At 39.9% G+C, this 26,038-nt stretch overlaps 1 protein-coding gene across 2 annotated transcripts in view; it reads left to right on the forward strand.

Annotated features, from left to right (window-relative positions):
• The window catches only part of LOC109911607 (lysine-specific demethylase 4C-like), a 168,622-nt gene that overhangs the window by 131,870 nt on the left and 10,714 nt on the right, over positions 1-26,038 (forward strand). For both annotated transcript variants that reach the window (XM_048592668.1, XM_048592672.1), the window contains exons 9-10: positions 22,762-22,967; positions 23,707-23,954. In XM_048592668.1, coding sequence (XP_048448625.1) covers positions 22,762-22,967; positions 23,707-23,954 — 454 coding nt within the window. The remainder of the gene's footprint in view (positions 1-22,761; positions 22,968-23,706; positions 23,955-26,038) is intronic.

A 26,038-nucleotide genomic window follows, 5' to 3' on the forward strand; every position in this document is an offset into this window, starting at 1 on the left:
TTTTTTTTGTAGCTAAAATTGTACAATTAAAATGAAGTGAAGTGCTGTGGAGTGGAATGCTGGTAGCATTGAGAAAAGGCCTTGTTTTGACTAGAGTTGACAGACCATGAAGATTTCAGTGTTCTGCAGTCATATGAGATGTTCAAGGTTAGAGTGTGAAGTAAGTGCTATTGTTATTGAAACAATGTTCACAACTTGAAGTTGATTTTTCTTTCACTGAGGGTGCAGGTCATGAATGTAGTGACGTTCAACTGAATTCCTCTCCTAGACAAGACCCCCAAAGAAATCAGTATTACATTGTGCCATTCTATCTTTAGTATAACTTGGACCAGTCCATATCTGTGTCTTTGTGACTACCAAACTGCATTAGTGCACTATTAGTCAACAGATCAGGGAAAACTTTCATTCTGGAGATGTGTAGTGGGCGAGGGGTATTTCTTGGCTTGGCATTCCGAGTTCAGAAGAAAGTGCCTGCAAAGGCATGATTTTCCGCCCGTGGGCTGCTGAGCCTCAAGATAGCTTAAGGGCCTAGGCCCGAAACGTCAGCCTTCCTGCTCCTATGATGCTGCTTGGCCTGCTGTGTTCATCCAGCTCTACACCTTGTTATCTCAGATTTTCCAGCATCTGCAGTTCCTACTATCTCTGGGATAACAAGGCCTGATTTTGGGGGTTGGGTTAAGGACATGGGGGAGCTCAATTCTTAAAGTTATTTCAAGCTATTTCAACACATCACCCTGTTTCCTGGCCACCCTGTCTCAGGCTTGTTGCAGTGCTCCAGCAAAGCACAGTGCAAGCTGGAAAAACAGCACCTCATTTTCCACCTGGGGACCCTGCAGCTTTCCGGACTCAATGTCGAGCTCAATAACTTTTAAGACTTGAGCTGTCCCATATCTTTACCCCAAACTCCGCAACCAGGCTTTGTTATCACATAAAAACTGAAAGAACTGCGGATGCTGTAAATCTGGAACAAAAACAAAGTTGCTGGAAAAGCTCAGCAGGTCTGGTAGCATCTGTGAAGGAAAAAACACAGTTAACACCTTGGTTCTGAGGAAGGGTCACCGGACCCGAAACATTAACTCTGTTTTGTCCTTCACAGATGCTGCCAGACCTGCTGAGCTTTTCCAGCAACTTTGTGTTTGTTATCATATAGCCTGCTATTACACACCACCCATTTTAAGTCACTAACAGTCCCCATTAACAGCTATTCACCCTGTTGGCCAGACCGTTATCCACTCCTTTGTTTGTCTGTCTGACTGCACTTTTCTCTCTCTTTGGGCTCTATCCCTATCGATCACTTACTCCTTCCCCCCCTTCCCCCCCACCCCCGACTCTATCTTCTCCATATAAACTGACATTTTACTAGTTACCATCACTTCTGAGGAAGGGCCACTTGACCTGAAACATTCGTCCTGATTTCTCTCCACAGATGCTGTCAGACCTGCTGAGCTTTTCCAACAATTTCTATTTTTGTTTCACACTACGTACACGTTCTTTCTGTGTCCAAGAACAAGTTTATTCATCCGGTATACAAGGGTGCCACACTGTGAGCCTGATTGACAACCCTAAATTGATTGTCAGCATAATTCTTTGCACATTTAGGATTATGTAGCAAATATTATCTAATTGTGGAACACATCTAATGTTTGACACTGAATTGTGAGATTTGCAAGTATATGTTGTTGGGTACGGTGCACTGAACAGTTTTATAAGAATGTGCATTTCTGTTCAACTTTTCAGTAAATCATATGCTAGTACTCCTGGATCAGAAGTTACCGGTACTATGCATGTTATTATTTGATTCATCAGTAAGTTGGTTCCAAAATATTTACATTATCCAAGTGACACACAACACATTTTCATTTACAATTACTTCGGAAGAGTGATAACTGATCAATTCTGACCATCTGGTATTTGATTAAAATAGTTTGCAGTAATTGTCAATTACAGATTGCCATTGGTAGTGATAGTGCATTTATGATTTGAAAAGCAGCAAAAATATCAGTACAATGAAATGAATTTTTATTTCATAATTGACATTTATTGTTGACTCAAAAGTCTATTCAGCATCTGCAAGGCACAAATCAGAAGTGTGATGGCATATCTTCCACTTGCCTGGATGATTGCAGCTCCAGCAATTCTGAAAAGGTTCGACATAATTCAGGACAGAGTAGTTTATTTGATTCACCTCCCATCTACTATGGTTATGCCACCACTGGTGCTCAGTGGCAGCAGTGTGTACTATCTCCAAAATGCATTGCAGAAACTTTCCAAGCTCCTTCGACAGCAACTTTCGAAACTTACACTGTTCCATGTACCTGACAAGGCTATCAAATGTACAAGAACACCACCATCTGCAGTTTCCCTCTGAGTTTCACACGAACCCGACTTGGAACTATATCTCTGTTCCTTCACTTTCACTGGATGACGTTCCCTCTCTAACTGCATTGTGGGTGTCCCTACACTCCGACTGCAGTAGTTCAAGAAAGGAATTCACTACTACCTTCTCCAGTGCAATTAGAAATTGGCAATAAATGCTGGCCTGGTCAGCGATGCCCATAACTGATAACCAAATAATAATAATAAAAATATTGCCAGTCGTGAGTGCCTTAGTTATGGCAAACATGTCGTACGTTCCAGCTGCATTTGTTCCTTATTCTCCATGTGTTGAATTTTATAGGGTCTGAGGAAGTGAACTTTGCTGAGATTTGAGGCGGAATCAGATGCGAAGTCTGATGAGGTCTCTTTCGACATCAGGAGCAAATTGCACCATCCTTTGTTTTTTAGAAGTAGTGTGTTGCCAGTTAAGAGGGATTATTACTTGTTAAGCGATGTTGAGGGCTCAATCCACCTCATTAATATTCTGCTTTCTATCTTACCAAACTATCCAAACAAGCTAGCTATTGAGAAAACTCAACATGGAAATTAGAGGCGTTTGCTTGCTCTCTTCGTGCTCTGTTACTTAGTATGTATCTGGATGTTAATATTTTTTCTTTATCCATTTGTGGTATATGGGTGTTGCTGGCTGGTCAGCATTTATTGCCCATCCCTAGTTGCCCTTGAGAAGGTGTTGGTGGGCTGCCTTCTTGAACTGTTGCAGTCCACCTGCCGTGGGTTGACCACAATGCCATTAGGAAGAGAATTCCAGGATTTTGACCCATCGACCGTGAAGTAACAACAGTATATTTCCAAGTCAGGATAGTGAGTGGCTTGGAGGTTAGCTGAGGGAGGACGGTATGTGGTAATTAGCAGGAGGTTTCTTTGCCCATGTTTAACCTGAAGCCACGAGGCTTCCTGGGGTCCGGAGTCAATGTTGAGGACTCCTAGAGCAACACCCTCCTGACTGGACACCACCTCTGTTGGGTCTGTCCTGCCGGTGTGACAGGACATATCCAGGGATGTTGATGGCGGTATCTGGGACATTGTCTGCAAGGTATGATTCTGTGAGTATGACAGTGTTAGGCTGTTGTTTAACTAATCTGTGAGACTGCTGTCCCAAATTTGGCACTAACCCCCAGATGTTAGAGAGGCGGACTTTGCAGGGTTGGCAGGGCTGTTTCTTTCCTGGTCTTTTCCGGTGCCTAGGTTGATGCCAGGTGATCCATCTGGTTTCATTCCTTTGAGACTTCGTAGCGACTGGTACAACTGAGTGGGTTGCTAGGCCATTTCAGAGGACAACTGAGAGTCAACAAACATTGCAATTCAGGATGACCAGTAAGTGCTGGCCTAGTCATTGACACCCACATCCCATGAATGATGAAGTAAAAGAAAGATTTGTGGGGAGGAAGGAAGATTATTATTGAAGAGCAAATAATTTAAATGAAAACCTAAAATAAGCCATAGCTGAAATATAAGATTGCTGTTAGAATTTCTTCATGAACAATAATTGAACTGAATTTGAACACCTCATGCTCACAGTTTTCAAGATACTAAAATGAGAATGAAATGATTAGCATATCATAGACAAGTTTGTAGTTTATTCATTTCCTTCAAGTATTATAAGCCCTGTCTAATACAAATTTTTATATGGTGAGTTATTCTCCAGTGAATGAAGTTCATAGGTAATTATTTGCTTAACCTCTAGACTGAAGATATTGTGTCATCTTTGTTGTGATAGCCTCATCACTCCTTGTAGTATTTCTTTGATTATCAGTGTTGGTTGGTGTTTGTCATAATGTTCAGAAAGATTTAAAATTTCATTAAGGCACTACATTGATGCTATCAGTCTGCTCATTTTATTATTTTTTTTCCCACATACAGCTCAATGTTTCTCTTCCCTCAATAATTTTTTAAGAAAAGGCACAGTTTATGCAGTGGCTTATGTTGTTGACATTCTGATTTATTTTTATACCAATACAACCTTCCTGTTTTCCCTGTAATTAACCATTGAGCTAATTGTAATTATCTGTGTCACCGACTGTGAATTAATTGTCAACCAAAAAAATCAAGTGCCTTTTGAAGAAGCACACACACTTGGAAATTGTATTACTTAATCATGCATCATTTATATCCATTACAGAAATCTTGTTGCAAGCGCAATGTTTATTGGTTAGCTAGTAATGAATATGCCAGGAGTCAGCTATGAAACTGTCGAACAGTTTATAATCTATGGGAATAGAGCTCAATAAATTTTGAAGCCATTCACATTCATTGTTTAATTTCATTATCTGCTGTTTAACCACAGGTTAATCTTTGAAATATTGACTAATTTAATTTGAAGTATATTGAGATATAGTCATAAACACATAGTTGATGCTTTAGCTGGCTTCATTGACTAGTGAGGGATTAAGATATATTGTTTATTTTATGTGATGTGGGCATTGCTGGCAGGTCGAGCATTTATTGCCCACCCCTAGTTATCCTTGAAAAGATGCTTGTGAGCTGCCTTCTTGAACCCTTACAGTCCATTTGATGTAGACACACCCATGGAGCCATTAAGGACAGATTTCTAGGATTTTGACCCAGTGACATTGAAGGAATGGCAATCTATTTCTAAGTAAGCATGGTGAATGACCTGGAGAGGAATTTGCAGTTGCTGGTGTTCCCATGCATCTGCTGCGCTGTCCTTTCTAGATAGAAGAGATCATGGGTTTGGAACGTGCTATCTAAGGAACCTTGATGAATTCCTGCAGTACATCTTATAGATAGTACATGCTGCTGTCAGTGAGTGTCAGTAACACTAAGTGAAAGTTGTAAAGACCATGTCTTTTTGTTTTTTGAGCTTTTTAAAACTGTGGACTAAAAAGAGAGACAGGTTTTTTTGAAAACCAGGGATTTACAAAGATGGCTGCATGTTTTGGAAGTGAAGAATTTGTTATATGTTTTGAGTTTTATATGTGTATTTTTTCATTTTAGCCAGATGCAATGAACTAGAGTCATGCTGTTTTTTCACAAGTGAAGCTGATTGATTTTGTGGACTAGGGATTGATTATCAATGACAAGGTACTTCTGCCTGCCAACAACTATGTGATTGATTGTCAGATGTCAGGTAGCTGAACATCTTGGGCTGTGAATAAAACAGAGAGATGTTTTGTCAGGCCAGAATAGAAACCAGCAGGTCTGCAGCATCCAAGAATCTTGTGTCTCAGTTCTTTACAATAAGCCATTTAAAACTAGAGGGCAACCAGATTAACTTTGCTTCAGCAGATGTGCAAGTTCTGACTGAGTTGGATAAGTTGGACACATTTTGTAATTGAACCAACCGATCTATGCCTTTTGCAAATTAGTGGAAGCGTTCAGAAGCAGGAAAGCTGAAGAGCAAGAACCAATCCTAAGAGATCTAGTGAACAAAGATTACCCAAGTTTTTTCCACCACTCATGTATTTTTGTCTTTTATGTTTGTCCTCATGTGTGTGTGTGTAAGTCAGTAAGAGGGAATTTATAAAGAGATTTAGAGGTTTAAGTTATAGAGTTTACTTAATTTGGGTTAATTGTTTACCTGTAGCGAGAATCTAATAATTTGTAATCAATATTATTTCTTGTTAAGTACAGAAACCCGGTCCATGTTTCCTATCAACCTGGATCTGAAAATCAGGTAGTTTGGAGATGTGTATTTCATTTAAAAATCTCTAAGTCTTGGGTTGAGTCTAGGAACAGTGGGGCTTGATTTCCAGCCTTCTACAAAAACCCAGTGAGCCATGATAGTGTGGTGCCAATTGAGCCGGATGGTGTGAGACTTCTTGAGTGTTGTTGGAATTGCACTGATCCAGGCAAGTGGGGAGTATTCCATCACAGATGACTTGTGCCTGGTAGATGTTGAAAACTCTGGGAACTCAGAAGGTAAGTTACTTGCTCTAGGATTCCTAGCTTCTGACTTGCCTCTGTATTTGTATGGCAGTTTCAGCCTAGTTTCTGATCAGTGGTAACCCCCAGGGTATTGATATTGGGGGGATTCAGACTGTCAAGGGATTCTCTTTTGTTGGAGATTGTCATTACCCGGCACTTATGTAGCTTTAGTTGCCAGCTATCAGACCAAACCTATATGTTAGCCAGGTCTTGCTGTGATTGGATATGAACTGCTTCAGTATCTGAGGAGCTGTGAATGGTGCTGAGCACATTGCAGTAACGAGTGAATGTTCCTACTTCTGATCTTATGATGGAGGGAAAACCATTGACATAGCGGTTGAAAAGCGTTGGTTTGAGGACACCACCCAGAAGAAATCCTACAGTGATATCCTGGAGCTGAGATGACTGACCTCCAACAGCTTCCTTTGTACCAGGTACCACTTCAACCAGGGAGAATGTTCCTCGATTGCCATTGTCTCCAGTTTTGCTAGGGTTCCTCAAGGCCACTCTCAGTCGAATGCAGCCTGGAGGTCAAAGGAAGTCAGTCTTATCTCTGGAATTCAGCTCTTCTGTTCATGTTTGAACTAAAGTTTTGATGAGGTCAGGAGTCAAGCAGTCCTGGCAGAACTGCCAGCAGGTTATTGCTAAGCAAGTGCTGCTTGATAGCACTGTTGATTCCAGTTTCCATCATTTTACTGATAATGGAGAGTAAACTGGTGGTGTGGTGATTGGCCAGTTTGGATTTGTCCTGCTTCTTGTGGATAGGTCATACCAGGGCAATTTTCTACATTGTTGAGTAGATACCAATGTTATAGCTGTACTGCAACAGCTTGGATAGGGGTGCAGGAAGTTCTGGAGCACAAGTCTTTAGTATTATTGCTGAAATGTTGTCAGGGCTGATGGCCTTTCTTGTACCTAACTGTTTTTTTGGTATCATGTGGAGCGAATCAAATTGGCTGAAGACCGACATCTTGGAAACCTCTAGAGTAGGTCAAGATGAACAATCCACTCAGCACATCTGATAGAAGAATGTTGTGACTGTTATGTTTTGTACTGATGTGCTGGCCTTCCCCATTATTGAGGATGAGGATGGTTGTGCAGCCGCTTCCTCCAGTGATTTGTTCAGTTGTTCACCACAATCATGACTGGATGTGGCAATACTACAGAGGTTAGATCTGATCTGTTGGTTGCGGAATCACTTAGCTCTTTCTTTCATTTGCTGTTATGCGGTTTGGCGCACAACTTGGACTGTTTTGTAGCTTTACCAGGCTGGCACCTCAGTTTTAGATATGTCTGATGCTGCTTCTGGCATGTTCTCTCGCACTCTTCGTTGAATCGGTGTTGATCCCCTGGCTCAATGGTAATAGTATAGTGGGAGATATTTTGGGCCATGTAGTTGCAGGCTTGTTGGAGTACAGTTTTGTTGCTGATGGCCTACGGCACCTTATGGATGCACGGTCTTAAATTGCTAGACTTATTCGAAATATATCCCATTTACTACAGCATTAATGCCACATAGCATAATCTAAAGTACTTTCAGTCTGACGTTAGGAATTTGTCACCACAAGGACTGTGTGGTGGAACTGATACTGTTATGGATAGGTGCACCTGCAGCAGGCAGATTGGTTAGAATGAGGCCAAGTATGGTTTTTCTCACATTGGATCCCTCACCGCCTGCAGCAAACTCAGTCTAGTAGCAATGTCCTTTAGGACTCCACCAGCATTATCAGTCGTGGTGCTGCTGAGCAACTCTTAGTGTTAAACTTTAAAATCCCTGCAACTAAAGCACATTCTGTGCCCTTGCCACCCTCAGTACTTTCTCCAAATGGATGTTCAACACGGAGGAGCACTGATTCATCAGCTGAGGGAGGATAGTATGTGGTAATCTTCAGAAAGTTTCCTTACCCATGTTTGACCCAATGTCATGAGACTTCATGGGATCTGGAGGCGATGTTTGCAGATGACCCCAAATAGGTGGTGTAGTGAAGAAGATTTTATCAGAATATGATGGGTTCTTAATCATATGGACTGACGGGCCGAGAAGTGGCAGATGGAGTTTAATTTAGATAAATGTGAGGTGTTGCGTTTGAGTACAGCAAACCAGGCCACACTTAAACAGTTAATGGTAGGGCCCTGTGGAGTGTTGCTGAACAAAGAGATCTAGGGATGCAGGTGCATAATTCTTTGAAAGTGGAGTCACAGGTGGACAGGATGTCGAAGAAGGCTTTTGACATGCTTGCCTTTATTTGTATAGGAGTTGGGACGTCATGTTGTGGCTGTACAGGACACTGGTTAGGCCACTTTTAGAATACTGTGTATAATGCTCGTTGCCCTTGTATAGGAAGGATGTTGTGAAACTTGAGAGGGTGCACAAAAGCTTTACAAACATTTTGCTGGTACTGGGGGGTTTGAGTTATAAGGCGAGGTTGATTAGGCTGGAGCTTTTATCCCTGGAGCGTTGGAGGCTGAGGGGTGACCTTATAGAGGTTTATAAAATCATGAGGGGCATGGATAAGGTGAACAACCAGAGTCTTTTTCCTAAGGTGGGGGAGTCCAAAACTCAAGGGTGTAGGGTTTAAAGTGAGAGGGGAAGGATTTAAAAAGGACCTGAGGGGTAACTTTTTCACACAGAGGATGGTGTGTGTATGGAATGAGCTGCCAGACAAAGTGGTGGAGTCAGGAACAATTACAACATTTAAAAGGCATCTGGATGGGTTTCTGAATAGGGTTTAGAGGGATGTGGGCCAAATGCTGGCAAATTGACTCGGTCAGATTGGGATGTCAGGTCGGCGAGGACAAGTTGACCAAAGGGTCTGTTTCTGTGCCGTGTGACTCTCTGACTCTCTGAATGTGACTGTGGGCATTTATCACTCAAAGTTTTTATTTTAGTTTCTTCTTTCTTCATTCTTTTCCAAATTAACGTGAACTATGAAGACAGTGATTGCTGTATTTTTTTTCCATTAATGTGCAGAATTTTCTATTTGAACCACTAAATCAGTCACAGAAGCGAACCTCAATTTTTTTCTTTGCTTTTCAAAAATGTAGAAGTGTGGTCAGCGCAAAATAAGAACATTTGCTACTGATTTTGAAGAACACTACTTGAAAGGATCTTGTGAGCTTTATGAATGGTTTTCAATTTTCCTTTCTCAAATTTCATTTTGGCATCATATTTAATAGCCAAGAAATAGTAAATTAGTTTCAAAGGCCAGAGAAGTCTCTTTTTTTCCTGTAATTATGAATTAGTCCACCATTTTAAAAAAAAAAGACCCACTTACAGTTCATTCAGGAAGACAAAACATTTTCAAAGATTTTCAAAGCATTAGTAATAGGATAAAAAAAAAATTGAAGTTCTGATCAATTCTGTTGTCTCCATGTCCTCAATCTGAGATGTACTTCAGCAACACATTTCATGAAGCAGATAAATCATTGACAGCAACTTCTGAATGTGTATGTTAAGTGCTCATTTGGCGATGCCAAAAATTGTCTTCAGTTTGACAGAACAGTGATGATGACTCCTGACAGTTTTGTCATCTCAACACCACGTCAGTTCTACAGAGTATTGTATTATTTTCCAGCACTGTACCATGAAAGATATCTGGCATTTGAAGGGGTACAAATCACATTCATTATAAAATTTCAGGGTTTAAAGTTTAGGTTATGTGGCTAAATTGCATAATTTTTGCTTGTATTCACTTGAATTTAGAAAGTTAAGGGGTGATCTAATCGAGGGATTAATTGATTTGGTAGATTAGACATGGAGGGGTGTTTTTAATGCTGCCCTACCAAGGAGGTATGACGCCTGGGCTTTGTTGAATCCAGTGGGAAGAGCCCACTTGCCATTAATTGCCCACTTAAGAGCTTATCCTGCTGCTGCCACAGTTTAACTATAAGTGGGAGAGGCCCCATGGCAAGTGACCAACTCCAAAATTCTCCTCCATAGCCTATTAATCACCATCCCGACCCCCTCATTGGGACCTGCCAGTTTGGCACATAACATTGTCCCAAACTCTCCATTGCTCCACTAAGAATGTAGGATATTTGTTAAATTTTAATTGTGCTTTGTTGACAGCACCTTGCAGTTCTCCTCACTCCCACATGATTTTCCACTGCTCTTCTCACACCCTTACTTTCCTACTGCTGTCCTCACTCCTCTGTTTTCCTGCACTCTCCTCCCTCCTCCCTCCTCCCACTCTTCTGCTTTCCTCCCTCTTTTCTCTCTCTCCCTGCTTCCTTGTTTTGCCCCCCTGCCCTCCCCGCCTCCCCCCCCTCCCCACCTCCTCACTGGTGGTTCGTGGTATTTGAGGAGAAATTGACTTGGAATTGAATCAATTGTTGATATTTCATGTGGCCATTTGATTGAGCAGTATATTTACATTGAGATAAATTAAAAATCTATAATATTCGACAGTATAATACAGGAAGCATATTTGAGGTTTGTAATTTTTTCTCGTTTATCAAGTGCACCAGTTCAAAAGGTGCTGGTTAAAACAAAGTTTGCTGCATGTGTGCATCGTACTCCTCTCATCACCATCTTTAATATTGGCACAAACATAAAAGGCAAAAGGCAGTTTCCAATATCCTAATGAAATTCCCTTAATCTGTTTGTTTCTTTCTATGTTTGGAACATTGTGGGAGAGCTCGGAGGGTATGTGAACAACTTTTGAACATTCCCCTGTTCCTCTGCTAATTTTCTTTGAGTGGCAAAATTGTTGTAGAGCCTTGAACTTCTTTTGGACAAAGGTTTTTTTTTTGGTTAGATTGCAGCGATTTACTGACAGACTTTTTAGCAACATGCACTAGCAAGATAGAGGCTACTTTTTTTTTAAATAATTTCTCACTGTACATTTCAGCCTGATTGGTTTCTAATGTTCAAGTACTGTTTCAAGTGTGCAGAGTCTGGAATAACAGAGGGTTGACTTTGAAGTGTGGAAGGACTGTGAAGCCAAAACCTGTTAGCAAAAAGAAGATCATCTTCTTGAAACTTTTACAGTGAGTGCAGTCTTCTGAAAAGCACTCATTTTGTTGGATTCGTTGGGCGGCATAGTGGTCAGCATCGCTGCCTCACAATGCAAGGGAACCAAGGTCGATTGCAGCCTTGTGTGGAGTTTCACATTCTCCCTGTGTCTGTGTGGAATTCCACCAGATGCTCTGGTTTCCTTCCACAGTCCAAAGATGTGCAGGTTAGGTGGATTGGCCATGGTAAATGTGTCCAGGGATGAGTAGCCTAGGGCGGATTAGCCATGGTAGATAAAGGGTCATGACGATAGGGTGGGGTTCTGGGTCTTGGTGGGATGCTCTTCAGAGGGTTGGTGCAGACTCGATGGGCCTCTGTCTGCAAAGTAGGGATTCTATGATATGATTCGATGATTCATTCTTATCACTAAGTGTAGTAATTAGTCACTGTATTTTGTGGCTATTTACCTCTCTGTTGTACTGTTAGTACTAAACATAGCCATGGTATACAAAAGAACATAGATAATTACATTTTCAATGTAATGTTTGTGGGTCCATTTCAGTTTGAAACTTGCAGTGTATGGATAGGAATGTAATAAAAATTACTGTTGTAAAGAAATTGTTCATCTGTAAGAGGCTAAAAGTGTATGAGGTAATGTAGAGAATAATATAGGATAAGATCATGACTCATCTGATTTGACCTCCGGTCTACATTTCTGCACATCCCCAATAATCTTTCATCCCTTTAGTTATCAAGAATTTATTTACCTCTACCTTAGGGATATTTAAAGATTCTGCATCCACTGCCTTTTGAGGAAGGGATTTCCAAACACACTCAACCTTCTGATCAGAAATCTTGTCCCCTCATGTCTCTTTCCTTCCCAAGGCAATCACAATACAAATGGACACTAGTTTTTAAGTTGAGGCACATTCACCAACACTAAACTCAGTCATGTATGATATATTCTGTAATGCAATGCAGTATATGAACTAATAACATAAAGTAACTGTAAAACAGCTGCAAATTAAAAAAAACATATAGCTTGGGGACCAAGCTGCACGTGTGTTACCCTGTAATGGATTTTAATTGGATGGACTAAATCCTAACAGGAAAATTGCACAAAAGCCATAACTAAAAAAGGATGTGAAAGCTAAAACATTTACAAGTTCCTAAATGCCACTTTTATCTTCATCGTGATGTGAGCTATAAACTACCATAAAACAGCTGTACTTTTCACTAGCAACTTGCATCATATGGGAATTCATGTATGAATAAAGAAGCTATAAGTTGCCTGAGGGATCAGAAGAGCCTTGCAGGCTAAATTGTAGAGCAGTATTTAGTTACGAGTTGGCAATGGCATTGAATACTTGCTGCCTTAGCAATTGTGATTTATGCTTAAGAAATGAAAATATGATGAAGTGTTGCTTCTTTTTCTTTGTTAGATATTCATGATTATATTGTGCATGCGAACCTTACAAATATCCCCATAAAAATGCTGTAATGATTCAGTGATGCACCCAGATGGTTTACTCCAGTTTCCATGCTAAAGACAAAATGAAATCTGGCATAGGAGAGATGGCCTCTGCTGGAAACATGAAAATTTTGAGAATTAGTAGCTAGTTTTGTAGTATTTGGTGATTGTGAGTCAGTCTGGAAGAAAAAAATACATTTTTAGTTCAGGAACTGGCAACTACAATCTCATTTGCTTTATTACCAGTTTCATATAAAGAAATATAAACCAGCAACACAGCTCTCTCAGACTGAAAGAATTTTGAATAGCTCTTCTAATATAATAGATTTATATTAGAGCAAAAAGCCAGAATTTTCAGTGTTGTGCCTTGTCATTTAATCCGTCCCTTTTTTGCCTGTTACTTAGCTAATCCTCCATCCAGGCTAACATATAATTCACAATGTCATCACCTCTGACAGTGTGTAGTGGCCTTCTGTTCATATCTAACAGAATCCTTTTTGGAATTTGAAGTATACTACATCTCAAAGTTTTCTTTATGTACTCTATTTTTTCCATTTTTAATGAGCTCTAATTAATTTGATAAACACTATTAACTTTCACAAAACCACGTTGACACTGCCCAATTGTATTGTGATTTTTCTAAATGTCCTCCTAATGTGTCCTTAATGTATTTGAACATTTTCCCAATAATAGATATTTGACTGACTGGCCTTTAGTTTCTGCCTGCTATCTGTTGTCCTCCATTCTTGAATAACGATATTGCATTTGCTGTTTTGCAATCCAATGGGACACTTCTAGAATACAGGGAACTTTTGGAAGATTACGACCACTATCAACTAGCTCTGCAGCCACTTTCTTTAAGCCACTAGGTTGCAGGCCGGCGGGTCCAACAGACTGGTCAGCACTAAGTTCCATTAGTTTTCCAAGTATTTTCTATTACATAATTGTTTTAAATTCCTCCATTTTCTTTTGCCTGTTAATTTTCTACGATTCTTAGGGTTATTTTTGTGGTTTCTGCTGTCAAAACAGATTAAAAAAAACTCTACCATTTTCCTTGTTTCCTATTATTAGTTTTCCAGTCTCACCCTCTAAATGACCTCTAATGTTTACTTTAGGGACTCTCTTCCATGTACTTGTGGAAACTTTTAATATATTTTGTCATTCCACTTTAGCCAACTTGGATATCTTCATGCCATCTTAATTGCATTTCTTTAAATTCACAGAATCATAGAATCATTATAAGAGCAAAGTACTGTTGTTGCTGTATATCTGAAATAAAACCAGAAAATGCTGGGGAAACTCAGCAAGCCTGGAAGAATTTGCAGAGGGAGGAACAGAGTTAATATTTTGAGTCAAAAGACTCTTTTACTGAACTGAATCTTTATAGTGCAGATGGACATAATTTGGCTCTTTGTGTCTGTACTAGCTCGCCAAATAAGCAATGCACTGCATACCAATTTCCTGTCTTCTCTCAATATCCTTGGTTGTCACTTCTTTTCAAATAACAATCTAATTACCTTTTTAATGCCACATTTCTGGCAGTGCATTCTAGACCCCTAATCACCTGTTGTTTGAAGAAGTTTCCCTCCAATAATGTTTGTTTTGTTTTTACTAGTTACTTCAAATCTGTGCTCTCTCATTTTTGACTTTTCTTCCACGGGTGCGTTTTCTCCCTATCAACTCTGTATGGACCTTTCAGGACATCAAATGCTTCTACCCGGTCTCCTCTCAATATTCTCTAAGGAAAACAATTCCTATCTAGATGACTGAAATTCCTCACCCCGGAAACATTTTCATAAATCTCACAGCACTGTCTTCAATGCCTTTGCATCCTTTCTAAATGTTTAATTAGATCCCACAGATATCTTGTGAAATAAATGGTGCTCTTTTTTAAAAAAAATAATTGTCCAAGGTTCCAAGAGAGAGGACCTGTAAACATAGTTTGTAGTGCTGTATTTTCACCTCTGGTCTCTTTCTTACACTAGGCTGATGTAAGAAATTACTTTGTTTCTGTCAAATACTGCTGAAAAATGTAATCCAAAATATAATCAGAGATAGTAGGAACTGCAGATGCTGGAGAATCCGAGACAACAAGGTGCAGGGCTGGATGAACACAGCAGGCCAAGCAGCATCATAGGAGCAGAGAGGCTGACGTTTCGGGCCTCGACCAATATAAAGCTGGTTGCACCTGGCATGAGATGACTAATCTGAGAGTGAATTTTGATGCTTGCTGCAATAAATAAATTTGGCATTTATTCAGTGGGATATTGGTATTTACCCACATTTGACATGATACAATGTAGAATTATGTCCTGTTTTGCAACTGCTCGCTATATTTGCTTGGCTATGACTACTTAATGGTGTAATGTAAAAATTATTTAATTTGCAACACTGATATTTCAATAAACATGAATTATCAAGAGGAAGAAACTGGACAATGCATACAAATTTATATTTAACCCTGGTTTGTGCGTAAGATTTGATGTGTACCTCAAAAAGTATTCAAATATAAACAAAATGTTGTATGTGTATATCTGGTCCATCAACATCTGTCAAAATGAAATGTTAATAATTGCTTAACATTGACTTGTAACATCACAATGTTTGTAAACTATGATGATTTTAAACTAAGTCTGTAAGTGTGTGGTTTTAGTACCATTGCTACAATTAATGCCAATTATGTTTAGGTGGATATCAGTGTAGAACTTGCAATAAAGATCAGGTTGCTAACTAAGGCACTGAAACTATATGTAAGATTTCGTCTGGATGATATATGATGCTGAATTAAATACAACGTAACTTTAGCCGAACTAATTTTCTTGTCACATATTAGATTAGAGCAAATAAGTTGACAGACTGGGACTAACTTGAACAAATAAATTTAAAATATCTTGCTTGGGGACAGTATTTGGCAAACGTAAATTGCTTTGAAGAGTTTAAATCTATAATCTCTTTTGTTCAAGATTATGCAGAGACAGATATTGTTAAGTGTTGCAGAGAATAGTTGCAGAGAAGTGGAGGAGCGGATTGGGAGGCAGGTACTGGAAAGGTGCAGAAGTCACAGAGATGTAGACATGGGTGACTTCAACTTTCCAAATATTGATTGGAAACTTTTTAGTTGTAATAGTTTAGATGGAGTGGATTTTGTCTAGTGCGTTCCGGAAGGATTCCTGACACAATTTGTAGATAGACCAACACGAGGAGAGGCCACTTTGGATTTGGTGCTTGGCAATGAACCGGGCCAAGTGTTAGACCTGTTGGTAGGAGAGCATTTTGGCGGTAGCAATCATAACTCTGTTACTTTTACAATAGTCATGGAAAAGGATAGGTTCATACAGCAGGGTAAGGTTTATAATTGGGGGAAGGGTAATTATAATTCTGCTAGGCAAGAACTGGGTAACATAAAATGGGAACAGATGCTGTCAGGGAAGAGCACGATAGAAATGTGGAGATTGTTTAAGGAATGCATACTGCGTGTGCTCGATATGTTTGTCCCTAGCAGGCAGGAAAGATGTGAGGGAGCCTTGGTTCTTGAGAGAGGTCGAGCGACTGGTTAATAGGAAGAAGGATGCTAATATAAGGTTTAGGAAACAAGGATGCTAATATAAGGTTTAGGAAACAAGGATCGGAAAAGGTTCTAGGGGGATACAAGTTATCTCGGAAGGAGTTGAAGAAAGGGCTTAGGAGAGTTATAAGGGGGCATGAGAAAACCTTGGCAGATAGGATTAAGGAAAATGCCAAGGCTTTTTACACGTATGTGAGGAATAAGAGAATGACCAGAGAAAGGGTAGGGCCGATCAAGGCTTGTAAAGGGAATTTGTACACGGAGTCTAAAGAGATAGGAGAGGTCCTTAATGAATTTTTTTTTTCAGTATTCACAACTGAGAGGGACCTAGTTGTAGGGGAGGACAGTGTGAAACAGGCTGGTGGGCTAGAGGAGGTCGATATTAGTAAGGAAGATGTACTCGGAATTTTGAGGAACTTGAAGATAGATAAATCCCCCTGGCCTGATGGGATTTATCCAAAGATTCTATGGGAAGCGAGGGAAGAGATCGCAGGGCCTTTGGCGATGTTGTTCTCGTCCTCACTGTCCACGGGTATAGTGCCTGAAGATTGGAGAGTGGCAAACGTCGTTCCCTTGTTCAAAAAAGGGAATAGGGATAACCCTGGAAATTACAGGCCAGTTAGTCTTATTTCAGTGGTGGGCAAATTATTGGAAAGGGCTCTGAGAGATAGGATTTATGGTCACTTGGATAGGCACAGTTTGATTCGTGATAGTCATCATGGATTTGTGAGGGGTAGATCATGCCTCACAAACCTTATTGAATTCTTTGAAGAGGTGACCAAACACGTGGATGAAGGTGGAGGAGTGGATGTGGTATACATGGATTTAAGTAAGGCGTTTGATAAGGTTCCCCATGGTAGGTTCATGCAGAAAGTAAGGAGGCATGGGATAGGGGGAAATGTGGCAGATTGGATTCAGAATTGGCTGACCCTTAGAAGACAAAGGGTGGTAGTGAACGGAAAATATTCAACATGGTGCTCAGTTACGAGTGGTGTACCACAAGGATCTGTTCTGGGTCCTCTTCTATTTGTGATTTTTGTAAATGATTTGGATGTAGGAGTGGAAGGGTGGATCAGTAAGTTAGCGGACAATACGAAGGTGGGTCAAGTTGTGGATAGTGCGGAGGGCTGTTCGAGGTTACAAAGGGACATTGATAGGATGCAGAGCTGGGCTGAGAAGTAGCAGATGGAATTTAACCCTGAAAAGTATAAGGTGATTCATTTTGGAAGGACAAATTTGAAAGCAGAATACAGGGTTAAAGGAAAGATTCTTGGCAGTGTGGAGGAGCAGAGGGATCTTGGGGTTCATGTCCACAGTTCCCTGAAAGCTGCTACCCAGGTGGATAGAGTTGTTAAGAAGGTGTATGGTGTGTTAGCTTTCATTAATAGAGGGATTGAGTTCGAGAGCCGTGAAGTTATGCTCCAGCTATACAAAAGCCTGGTTCAGCCACATCTGGAGTATTGTGTCCAGTTCTGGTCGCCTTATTACAAGAAAGATGTGGAAGCGTTGGAAAAGGTGCAGAGGAGATTTACCAGGATGGTGTCTGGAATGGAGGGAAGGTCTTACAAGAAAAGGTTGAGAGAGCCAGGGCTTTTCTCTTTAGAATGACGAAGGATGAGAGGTGACTTGATAGAGGTGTACAAAATGCTCAGAGGTATAGATAGAGTGGACAGCCAGAGACTTTTTCCTAGGGTGGAGGTAGCTATTATGAGGGGGCATAGTTTTCAAGTGAGTGGAGGTAGATAGAGGGGAGACGTCAGAGGTAGGTTCTTTACTCAGAGAGTGGTAGGGGCGTGGAATGCATTGCCGGAATGGGTAGTGGAGTCGGCCTCATTAGGGGCATTTAAGCGGCTATTAGATAGGCATATGGTTGATAGTATAGGGTAGGGGTGGAGGTTAGATAGACCTTAGATTTGGGGTAAAAGTTCGGCACAACAATGTGGGCTGAAGGGCCTGTACTGTGCTGTACTGTTCTATGTTCTATTAACTGTGTTACCTTGACTAAACTGTGATATTTTTAGTTATAAAATGTATTCAGTAACTTTGAAGTGAAATATTTTACACACATATAGTGGAAGACAACTGATCTCTATCACTTTGAATTTAAAAATTGTTGCAAGAAAATTACTATATCTTTGCCTGAAAATATTTCGCAATACCGTCTTAAAAAGATGCTGTTTCGTCATTTTCAAGTTTCAAAATAATTAATTCCGTTTCTTTATGTATTATAAGAGATGTTAATAATCATTTTTTTTTGGTGTGTTCAGTGATTCTCGTGATTATTTGATAATTTATTGATTTTTTTTCAAATTCTTCGACTAGTCCAGAACCAAAACAGTTCTCGGGTAAACTATTAACAATAAGGCTGTGATTTAAAATTCAATGCAACTAGACAAGGAGCACAGAAAGACTTTGCTTCTTGCAGTTTTTGTTCTTCATACTCTCCTTTTCTGTTTTTCTTGCTCTTCTTGTCATTTGTCTTATATTCAGATTTCTGGTTTTCTGTGCTGCATGGCCTTGCCTGATAGGGTTTTGTTTTACTGCCTTTTGACTGAGATGAGAGGAGTACATAATATCTCTCTGGACCTACTACTACATGTGCCTCGACATAAATGTAACTTTTTATCCGTCTCCTGATACTGTTAGTTGTGTGTTTTTTTCTGTATTAAATCTAAAGATCCATAACCAAGTTACCTAATAAAATAAAACCGCTTGTTCAGGAAACACGGTATCAAGGATTGTCATGGGTGCTGTTCAGGAGAGCAATCAAGGTTCAGACTTGGCCACAGCTCCAGATACCAAACTGGGCCCATAACAAGAGGTTTTCCAGAAACAGCAGAGCCAGGCTGGGAGACCGTCTTTCCTTCCCCAGGCTGACTACCAACTGAAAAATCCAAACAATCTGCAAAGCTGCAACCTAACAGTGGTAACCACAGGCAGGGGGTCTGTTAGACAATCATATTCCACTGTCATTTCATTGACCTCTTTATTAGAAAAACATCCAGGTAACCCCAAATCTTAAAATTCAGATCAAAGATTATTAAATATGAAGCCACAGAAATGCCTGGCCCTTGCTTGATTTATCCCTGTCTGTGCTCAGTCATAGTTCCTGTACCTGGATGGTACTTGATGTCGTTCCAGGTCAAAGCAGCCTGCTTAATTAACGCTACATCACAAACATTCAGTTTCTCTGTCACTGATGCTGAGTCCCCGCAGAGTGTACCAAGAACAAACCCACTGCAAAAAATCACAGAGGCTCCTTAGGGGGCACCTTCCAAACTGGATACTGTCTAGAAGGACAAAGGCAGTATATAAATGGGAACACCACTACTTGCAAGTTCCCCTCTAAGGCACTCACCATCCTGACTTGGAAATATACCATTAACCCAGTGACAATGAAGGAAGTCCTGGAACTCCCTTCCTAATGCTACACCATTTGGACAGCAGTTGTTCAAGAAGGCAGCTCATCACCTCAAGAACAACTAGGGATGGATGATTAGTGGTGACACAGCCAGTGACACCCATATGCCATGAATGGATTAAAAAAAGTGAACAGAACTAATTTCCCTTTGTCACCTTTTGTCATATATATTCATTGCTGTCCTTTTGCTTTTGTCTTGAGGCTGCTACATCTCCCAAATCAAGGCCTCACATATTAGTTTACACAAGCAGCCTCATCATTTCACTGTAGTATTCAGTTGTAGTAAACTTTTCAAACTTGTCATACACTCCTATGGGCCACCACCTTAGCATCATTTGATGCTATGCCCTATTTCTATGATTTCCCATTCTACATTTTTACAAATAAGAATATCTAATTCAGTTAAATGTTAGTTTCTGCCAGATTTAGATGTTAATCTAGTTAATAACCTAGACGTTGTACACTGTTGAAACTTTGTTTCTCTCTGTTCAGAATGTTTATGGTTTTGACAATGTCAGTAAAATCTCCTCTTAGTCTTTTCTCTAAGAAAAGTAACCTCACATTCTCCAATCTAGCCATGTAATTGAAATACCTTGAGCCATTAAGGAAAAGAAGGAAGCATATGTCAGGTATAGACAGCAGAGATTGAGTGAGTCCTTGGAGGGTATAAAAGCAGTAGAAGTATACTTAAGAGGGAAATCAGGAGAGCCAAAAAAGGACATGAGATAGCTTTGGCAAATAGGGTTAAGGAGAATCCAAAGGGATTCTTCAATACGTTAAGGACAAAAGGATAACTAGGGAGGGAATAAGACTATTTAAAAATCAGAAAGGCTGCCTATGTGTGGAACTGCGGGAGATGGGGGAAATACTAAATGAGCATTATGCATCAGTGTTTATTGTTGAGAAGGATATAAAAGATACAGAACGTGGGGAAATAAATAGCAACATCTTGAAAAATGTCCATATTACAGAAGAGGTGGATGGCTTAAAACACATTAAGGTGGATAAATCCCCAGGACCTGATCAGGTGTACCCTTGAACCCTGTGGGAAGATGGGAAATGAATACTGGGCCCCTTGCTGAGACATTTGTATCACCGATAGCCACAGTTGAGGTGCCAGAAGACTGGAGGTTAGCTAACGTAGTGCCACTATTTAATAAAGGTGGTTAGCAAAAGCCAGGGAGCTATAGACCAGTGAGCCAGACATCAATGGTGGGCAAATTGTTGGAGGCAATCCTGAGGGACAGGATTTACATGAACTTGGAAAGGCAAGGACTGATGAGGGATAGTCGACATGGCTTTCTGTGTGGAAAATTGTGTCTCATGAACTTAATTGAGTTTTTTGAAGAGGTAATAAAGAAGATTGATGAGGGCAGAGCTGTGGGCGTGATCTATATGGACTTTAGTAAGGCGTTCAACAAAGTTCCTCATGGCAATAAATCAATCAATCAATCAGTCAAACTGGTTAGCAAGGTTAGGTCACATGGAATACAGGGAGAACTAGCCATTTGGATACAGAACTGGTTTGAATGTAGAAGACAGAGGGTGGTGGTGGAGGGTTGCGTTTCAGACTGGAGGCCTCCAACCAGCGGTGTGCCATAAGGATTGGTGCTGGGTCGACTGCTTTTTGTCATTTATATGAATGATTTGGATGTGAACATAGGAGGTATGGTTAGTAATTTTGCAGATGACACCAAAATTGGAGGTGTAGTGGACAGTGAAGGAGGTTACCTGAGAGTACAACGGGATTTTGATCAGATGGGCCAATGGGCCGAGAGTGGCAGATGGAGTTTATTTTAGATGAACGTGAGGTGCTGCATTTTGGAAAGGTGAATCAGGGCAGGACTTATACACTTAATGGTAAGGTCTTGGGGAGTGTTGCGGAACAAAGAGATGTTGGTGTGCAGGTTCATAGTTCCTTGAAAGTGGAGTCCCAGGTAGATAGAGTAGTGAAGAAGGTGTTTGGTATGCTTGCCTTTATTGGTCAGTGCATTGAGCACAAGAGTTGGGTGGTCATGTTGCAGCTGTACGGGATATTGGCTAAGCCACTTTTGGAATTGTTGCATACAATTCTGGTCTCCCTGCTATAGGAAGGATGGTATGAAGCCTGAAAGGGTTCAGGAAAGATTTACAAGGATGTTGCCAGGGTTGGAGGGTTTGAGCTATAGGGAGAGACTGGAGAGGCTGAATAGGCTGTGGCTATTTTCCCTGGAGTTTTGGAGGCTGAGGGGTGAACTTGTAGAGATTTATAAAATCATGAGGGGCATGGACAGGGTAAGTAGACAAGGTCTTTTCCCCAGGGAAAACTAGTGGGCATATGTTTAAGGTGAGAGGGGAAAAATTGGAACGGGCCCTAAGGGGCAACTTTCACGCAGAGGGTGGTGCGTGTATGGAATGAACTGCCAGAGGAAATGGTGGCGGCTGGTACAATTACAACATTTAACAGGCATCTGGATGGGTGTATGAATAGGAAGGGTTTAGAGTGATATGGGCTAAATGCTGACAAATGGAACTAGATTTATTTAGGTTGACATGAATGAATTGGACCCAAGGGCCTGTTTCCATGCTGTACGTCTCTATGACTATTAACTTTTTTTGCACCATCGTTAAAGCCTTCATATCCTTCCTAAAATGGGATGCGCAGAATTAGCTGCAGTACTCCAGTTCAGGCAAAAGCAAGGTTTTATGAAGGTGGTTCATGATTTGTTTCCTTTTTGTACTCCATGCCTCTGTTTATAAAGCCTATAACCTTGTGATCTTTTTAACCATATTCTCAACCTACGCTATCATAATAGTGAATTGTGTGAATATAATCCCAGGTCACTCTGTTTCTGCATGGATTTTAGAATTATTTCATTTACTTATGCAATGAAGGGAGAAGAGGAGCACCAAACACCTTCTCAAAAGCAATTATTGATGGTCAACAAATGATGGTAGTGTCTGTGATGTTCACATCCCATGAAGAAATTTTAAAAATGCACTCAGTATTCTTTCTAATATAAATCACAGATGCTTGCTTTTACAAAGTTTTCAATTGTTTTAATCCAGTTTTTTCATTGTTGTCTTAGTGTACCTGCCGGAATGACATGGTGAAGATATCTATGGACATCTTTGTAGAAAAATTTCAACCAAGCAGGTACACGCTGTGGAAACAAGGGAAGGACGTTCAAACTATTGATCACACAAAACCCACTCCAGAATCAACTCCTGAGTTGGAGGCTTGGCAGAAACAAAGAAAGGCTACACCAAGGAAATCTGGAATGTCTTTGAGGAGGTAACCTTAACTCATTCAACTTATCATAAAACTGGAAATGTGCAAAACATGTCGGTTATGGAATTAAAATTTTTCAGAGTCAGTTAATTTGCTTTTAAGAGGGGCTAAACTAATTTTGTCACTCCTAACATTTTTCTTGAATGAACTTTGCTTTATAATTTACAGGTATTTTATGTAGTGGGTAATTATTATGCAAACATTAAATATGCAATGTGAAAGTATTCATTACTGGCCATTAAAGTTTGAAATCTTAGTTAAAATTCACATTAGGATGTATCTATTTTAAAATATTATAGAGCTAATGACATGTTTTAATATGGAGTTGCCAATAGCAATAAATAGATACAATTCAATATTAATTCTTTTTTAATTTATTCATTCATGTGGGCATTGCCCGCTAGGCCAGCACTTATTGCCCATCCCTAACTGCCCGTAAGGTAGTTAAGTATCACCTACATTGCTGTGGATCTGGAGTCACATGTAGGCCAGACCAGGTAGCAATGGCAGTTTCCTCCCCTAAGTTTTTTCAGCAGTTGGCGATGGATCCATAGTCATTATTAGACCCCTAATTCCAGATTCTTTATTGAATTCACATTCTACCATCTGCAGTGGTGGGATTTGTACCCTGTTCTCCGGTAATACCACTGGGCTGTCGCCGCCACTGGATTATTTGGTGAGGGAGAAAGTTTGTAAGGGTACAGATACATAAAATCCAACCTGATTGTCATATCTTCTTCAGTCTGTATCAGTTGAGAACTCGATCTAAAAAGCTAAAATCTGTAGAAGATGAAACAGCATCAAGCAAGCCTATGACTAAAGAAGCAACTGCAACCGAAACATTTGCTAATGCTACCAATATTAAAGAAGAGCCCAGGAGTGGAGCACAGAAAGAACAGACTAGCAATACAGAAGTAACGAGTACTGAAGAAGATAGTGTGGTAGCAATCCAGTTGGATCAGAAACTCTTGGATAAAGATCAGCTACTAGGTAAGACACAGACTGGTGTCTCCCTTTCCTTCTATAAACAGTTCAAAATCAAGAATCATTGGTAGAAATTGGAATATCAAGTTATCTGTTTCACAGTGCCTTTAGTTAACCTATATAAATGTTCTGAATGTGACTATTATTTTCACTGAGTTGGTCAATCATTGTATGGATTGATATAGGAACAGGTGTAAGATCCTGATTGCCTTATTACCATGTGCTGAGTTCCTTTTTATTCATCAGAGAAGCAGTTAGAGTGCTGCAGCTGGCATTAATGTTGTTTGGCCTACTACAGGAAAGTGCGTGATATGGTTTGCTTTTGACTATATCCTACAGCCCTTTCTAGAAATACACACTACTGGATGCTGGATAATGACAAGGTCAAGATTGCATTGCCTCCTACAGTTGAATAAGCTCTTATAATCCCAACTGAGTTCTGGACAAGTCAGATTCCAGAGTGAAACCTGGCTTGATAGATCATTAGTTTAAATATTTACAATTGATTATTGTAGTGGTTAGTTACTGAATGTATTGACATAAATTAATGCAAATTTATTATGCAAAAAAAGAAACAAACACAGGTATATGTAGAAGATATTCATAAGGACCATAACATAAACAGTAAAAGAAAGTTTCAATCTGTTTCCTGGTAATATCCATGAAAGATCCTTAAATTTCAGCAAAATATCACTCCTATCTTGACTCTAATTTCTTACTTATCTGTAAAGTTTTCCTACTTGGACTGCTGAGGTGGTGTTATGGTTGATTTTCTGATTCCCCTCCTTGGACTGGTGGTGTGAACCTGTTTTTGGTTCTGACCGGTTGAAAACCTGTCTTCAAGCTCTCACAGCTTACAGACTTCACAAACTAAAACTCTTCTGCTAGGGTGAACTTGTTTGGAACTGAAGTTCTGATTCTTCTACGCTGAGGTCAGAATAAAAATTCAAGGTCTGTTTTCTCTGCCTGTCATAAACTCAGCAATATTTACATTCAATCAATTAACATCATAAGTATCCTACTGTACACTTGGCCTGCTTTCTTGGGATTACTATTTTAGGTCACAACTCAAAATGAATATTTTGACTTTTTAAAACAGCTTATATTCTCAGAACTGAAACCAAAATCCGTCTGCCTGTTTTAGAAATTTAAATTCAAAAATGATAATATACTAATTAATCACAAAACCAGTTAACACTCAATTGAAAAACAGTCACTTGAACAAGATGGTGCAGGACCACTATCATTTGTATAGCTATATCCCTTCATAAGTTGTCATTCAATAGTGAAGTAAAGGACTAAAACATGGAGAGCAAATTCAGAAATTATGACATTAATAGGAAGCAATATTGATTAGTGATTTGTATTCATGGCAGTGTTTGACTGGATTTATAACATCAGAAGCCTTAGTAAAACTGAAATCACTTGGTGTCAGGGACACTCTGCACTCATTGGAGTCATGTTTAGCTTAAAGGAAGATGTTTGTAGTTGGGAGAGGACAACCATCTCGGGTCAGGATATTGCTGGAGTTCCTCAAGGTAGTGTCCTAGGCCCAATCATTATCAACTGCTTCATCCATGACTTTTCCCTGTGTTATGGTGTAAGAAGTGGTCATGTTACCAAAATATTGCGTAATGTTCAGCACCATTTGTAATTCCTCAAATATTGAAACAATCAGTGTCTGCATGCAGCAAGACTGGACTCCACGCAAGCTTGGGCTGGTAAATGGCAAGTGATACTCATGTCACACATGTGCTAGATAATAACTGCCTGTTACAGGAGAGTATCTAAATATCTTCCTTCGACGATTCAAAAGCATTGTCATCATTGAATCCCTCAACGTCAGCACCTTGGGAGTTAATGTTATTGTTAACATTGACCAAAAACTTAACTGACTTTAATAGTGAATTCAAAGTCAGCAGACAATTGCAATAGTTGTGTGTCAAGCCGAAAAGCACATGATTGAGGTTTTTGGTAGCAGATAGGCAAAGATAAATGATGTTACTATGACTGTTCATGATGGAAATGATATGGAATTAGCAAATTAGGTCAAGATCAAATGGAGTTGCAGTCAGTCAGTTTAAACTTGC

This window comes from Rhincodon typus, chromosome 3 (genome assembly GCF_021869965.1).
Source record: "Rhincodon typus isolate 14 chromosome 3, sRhiTyp1.1, whole genome shotgun sequence".
NCBI lineage: Eukaryota > Metazoa > Chordata > Chondrichthyes > Orectolobiformes > Rhincodontidae > Rhincodon > Rhincodon typus.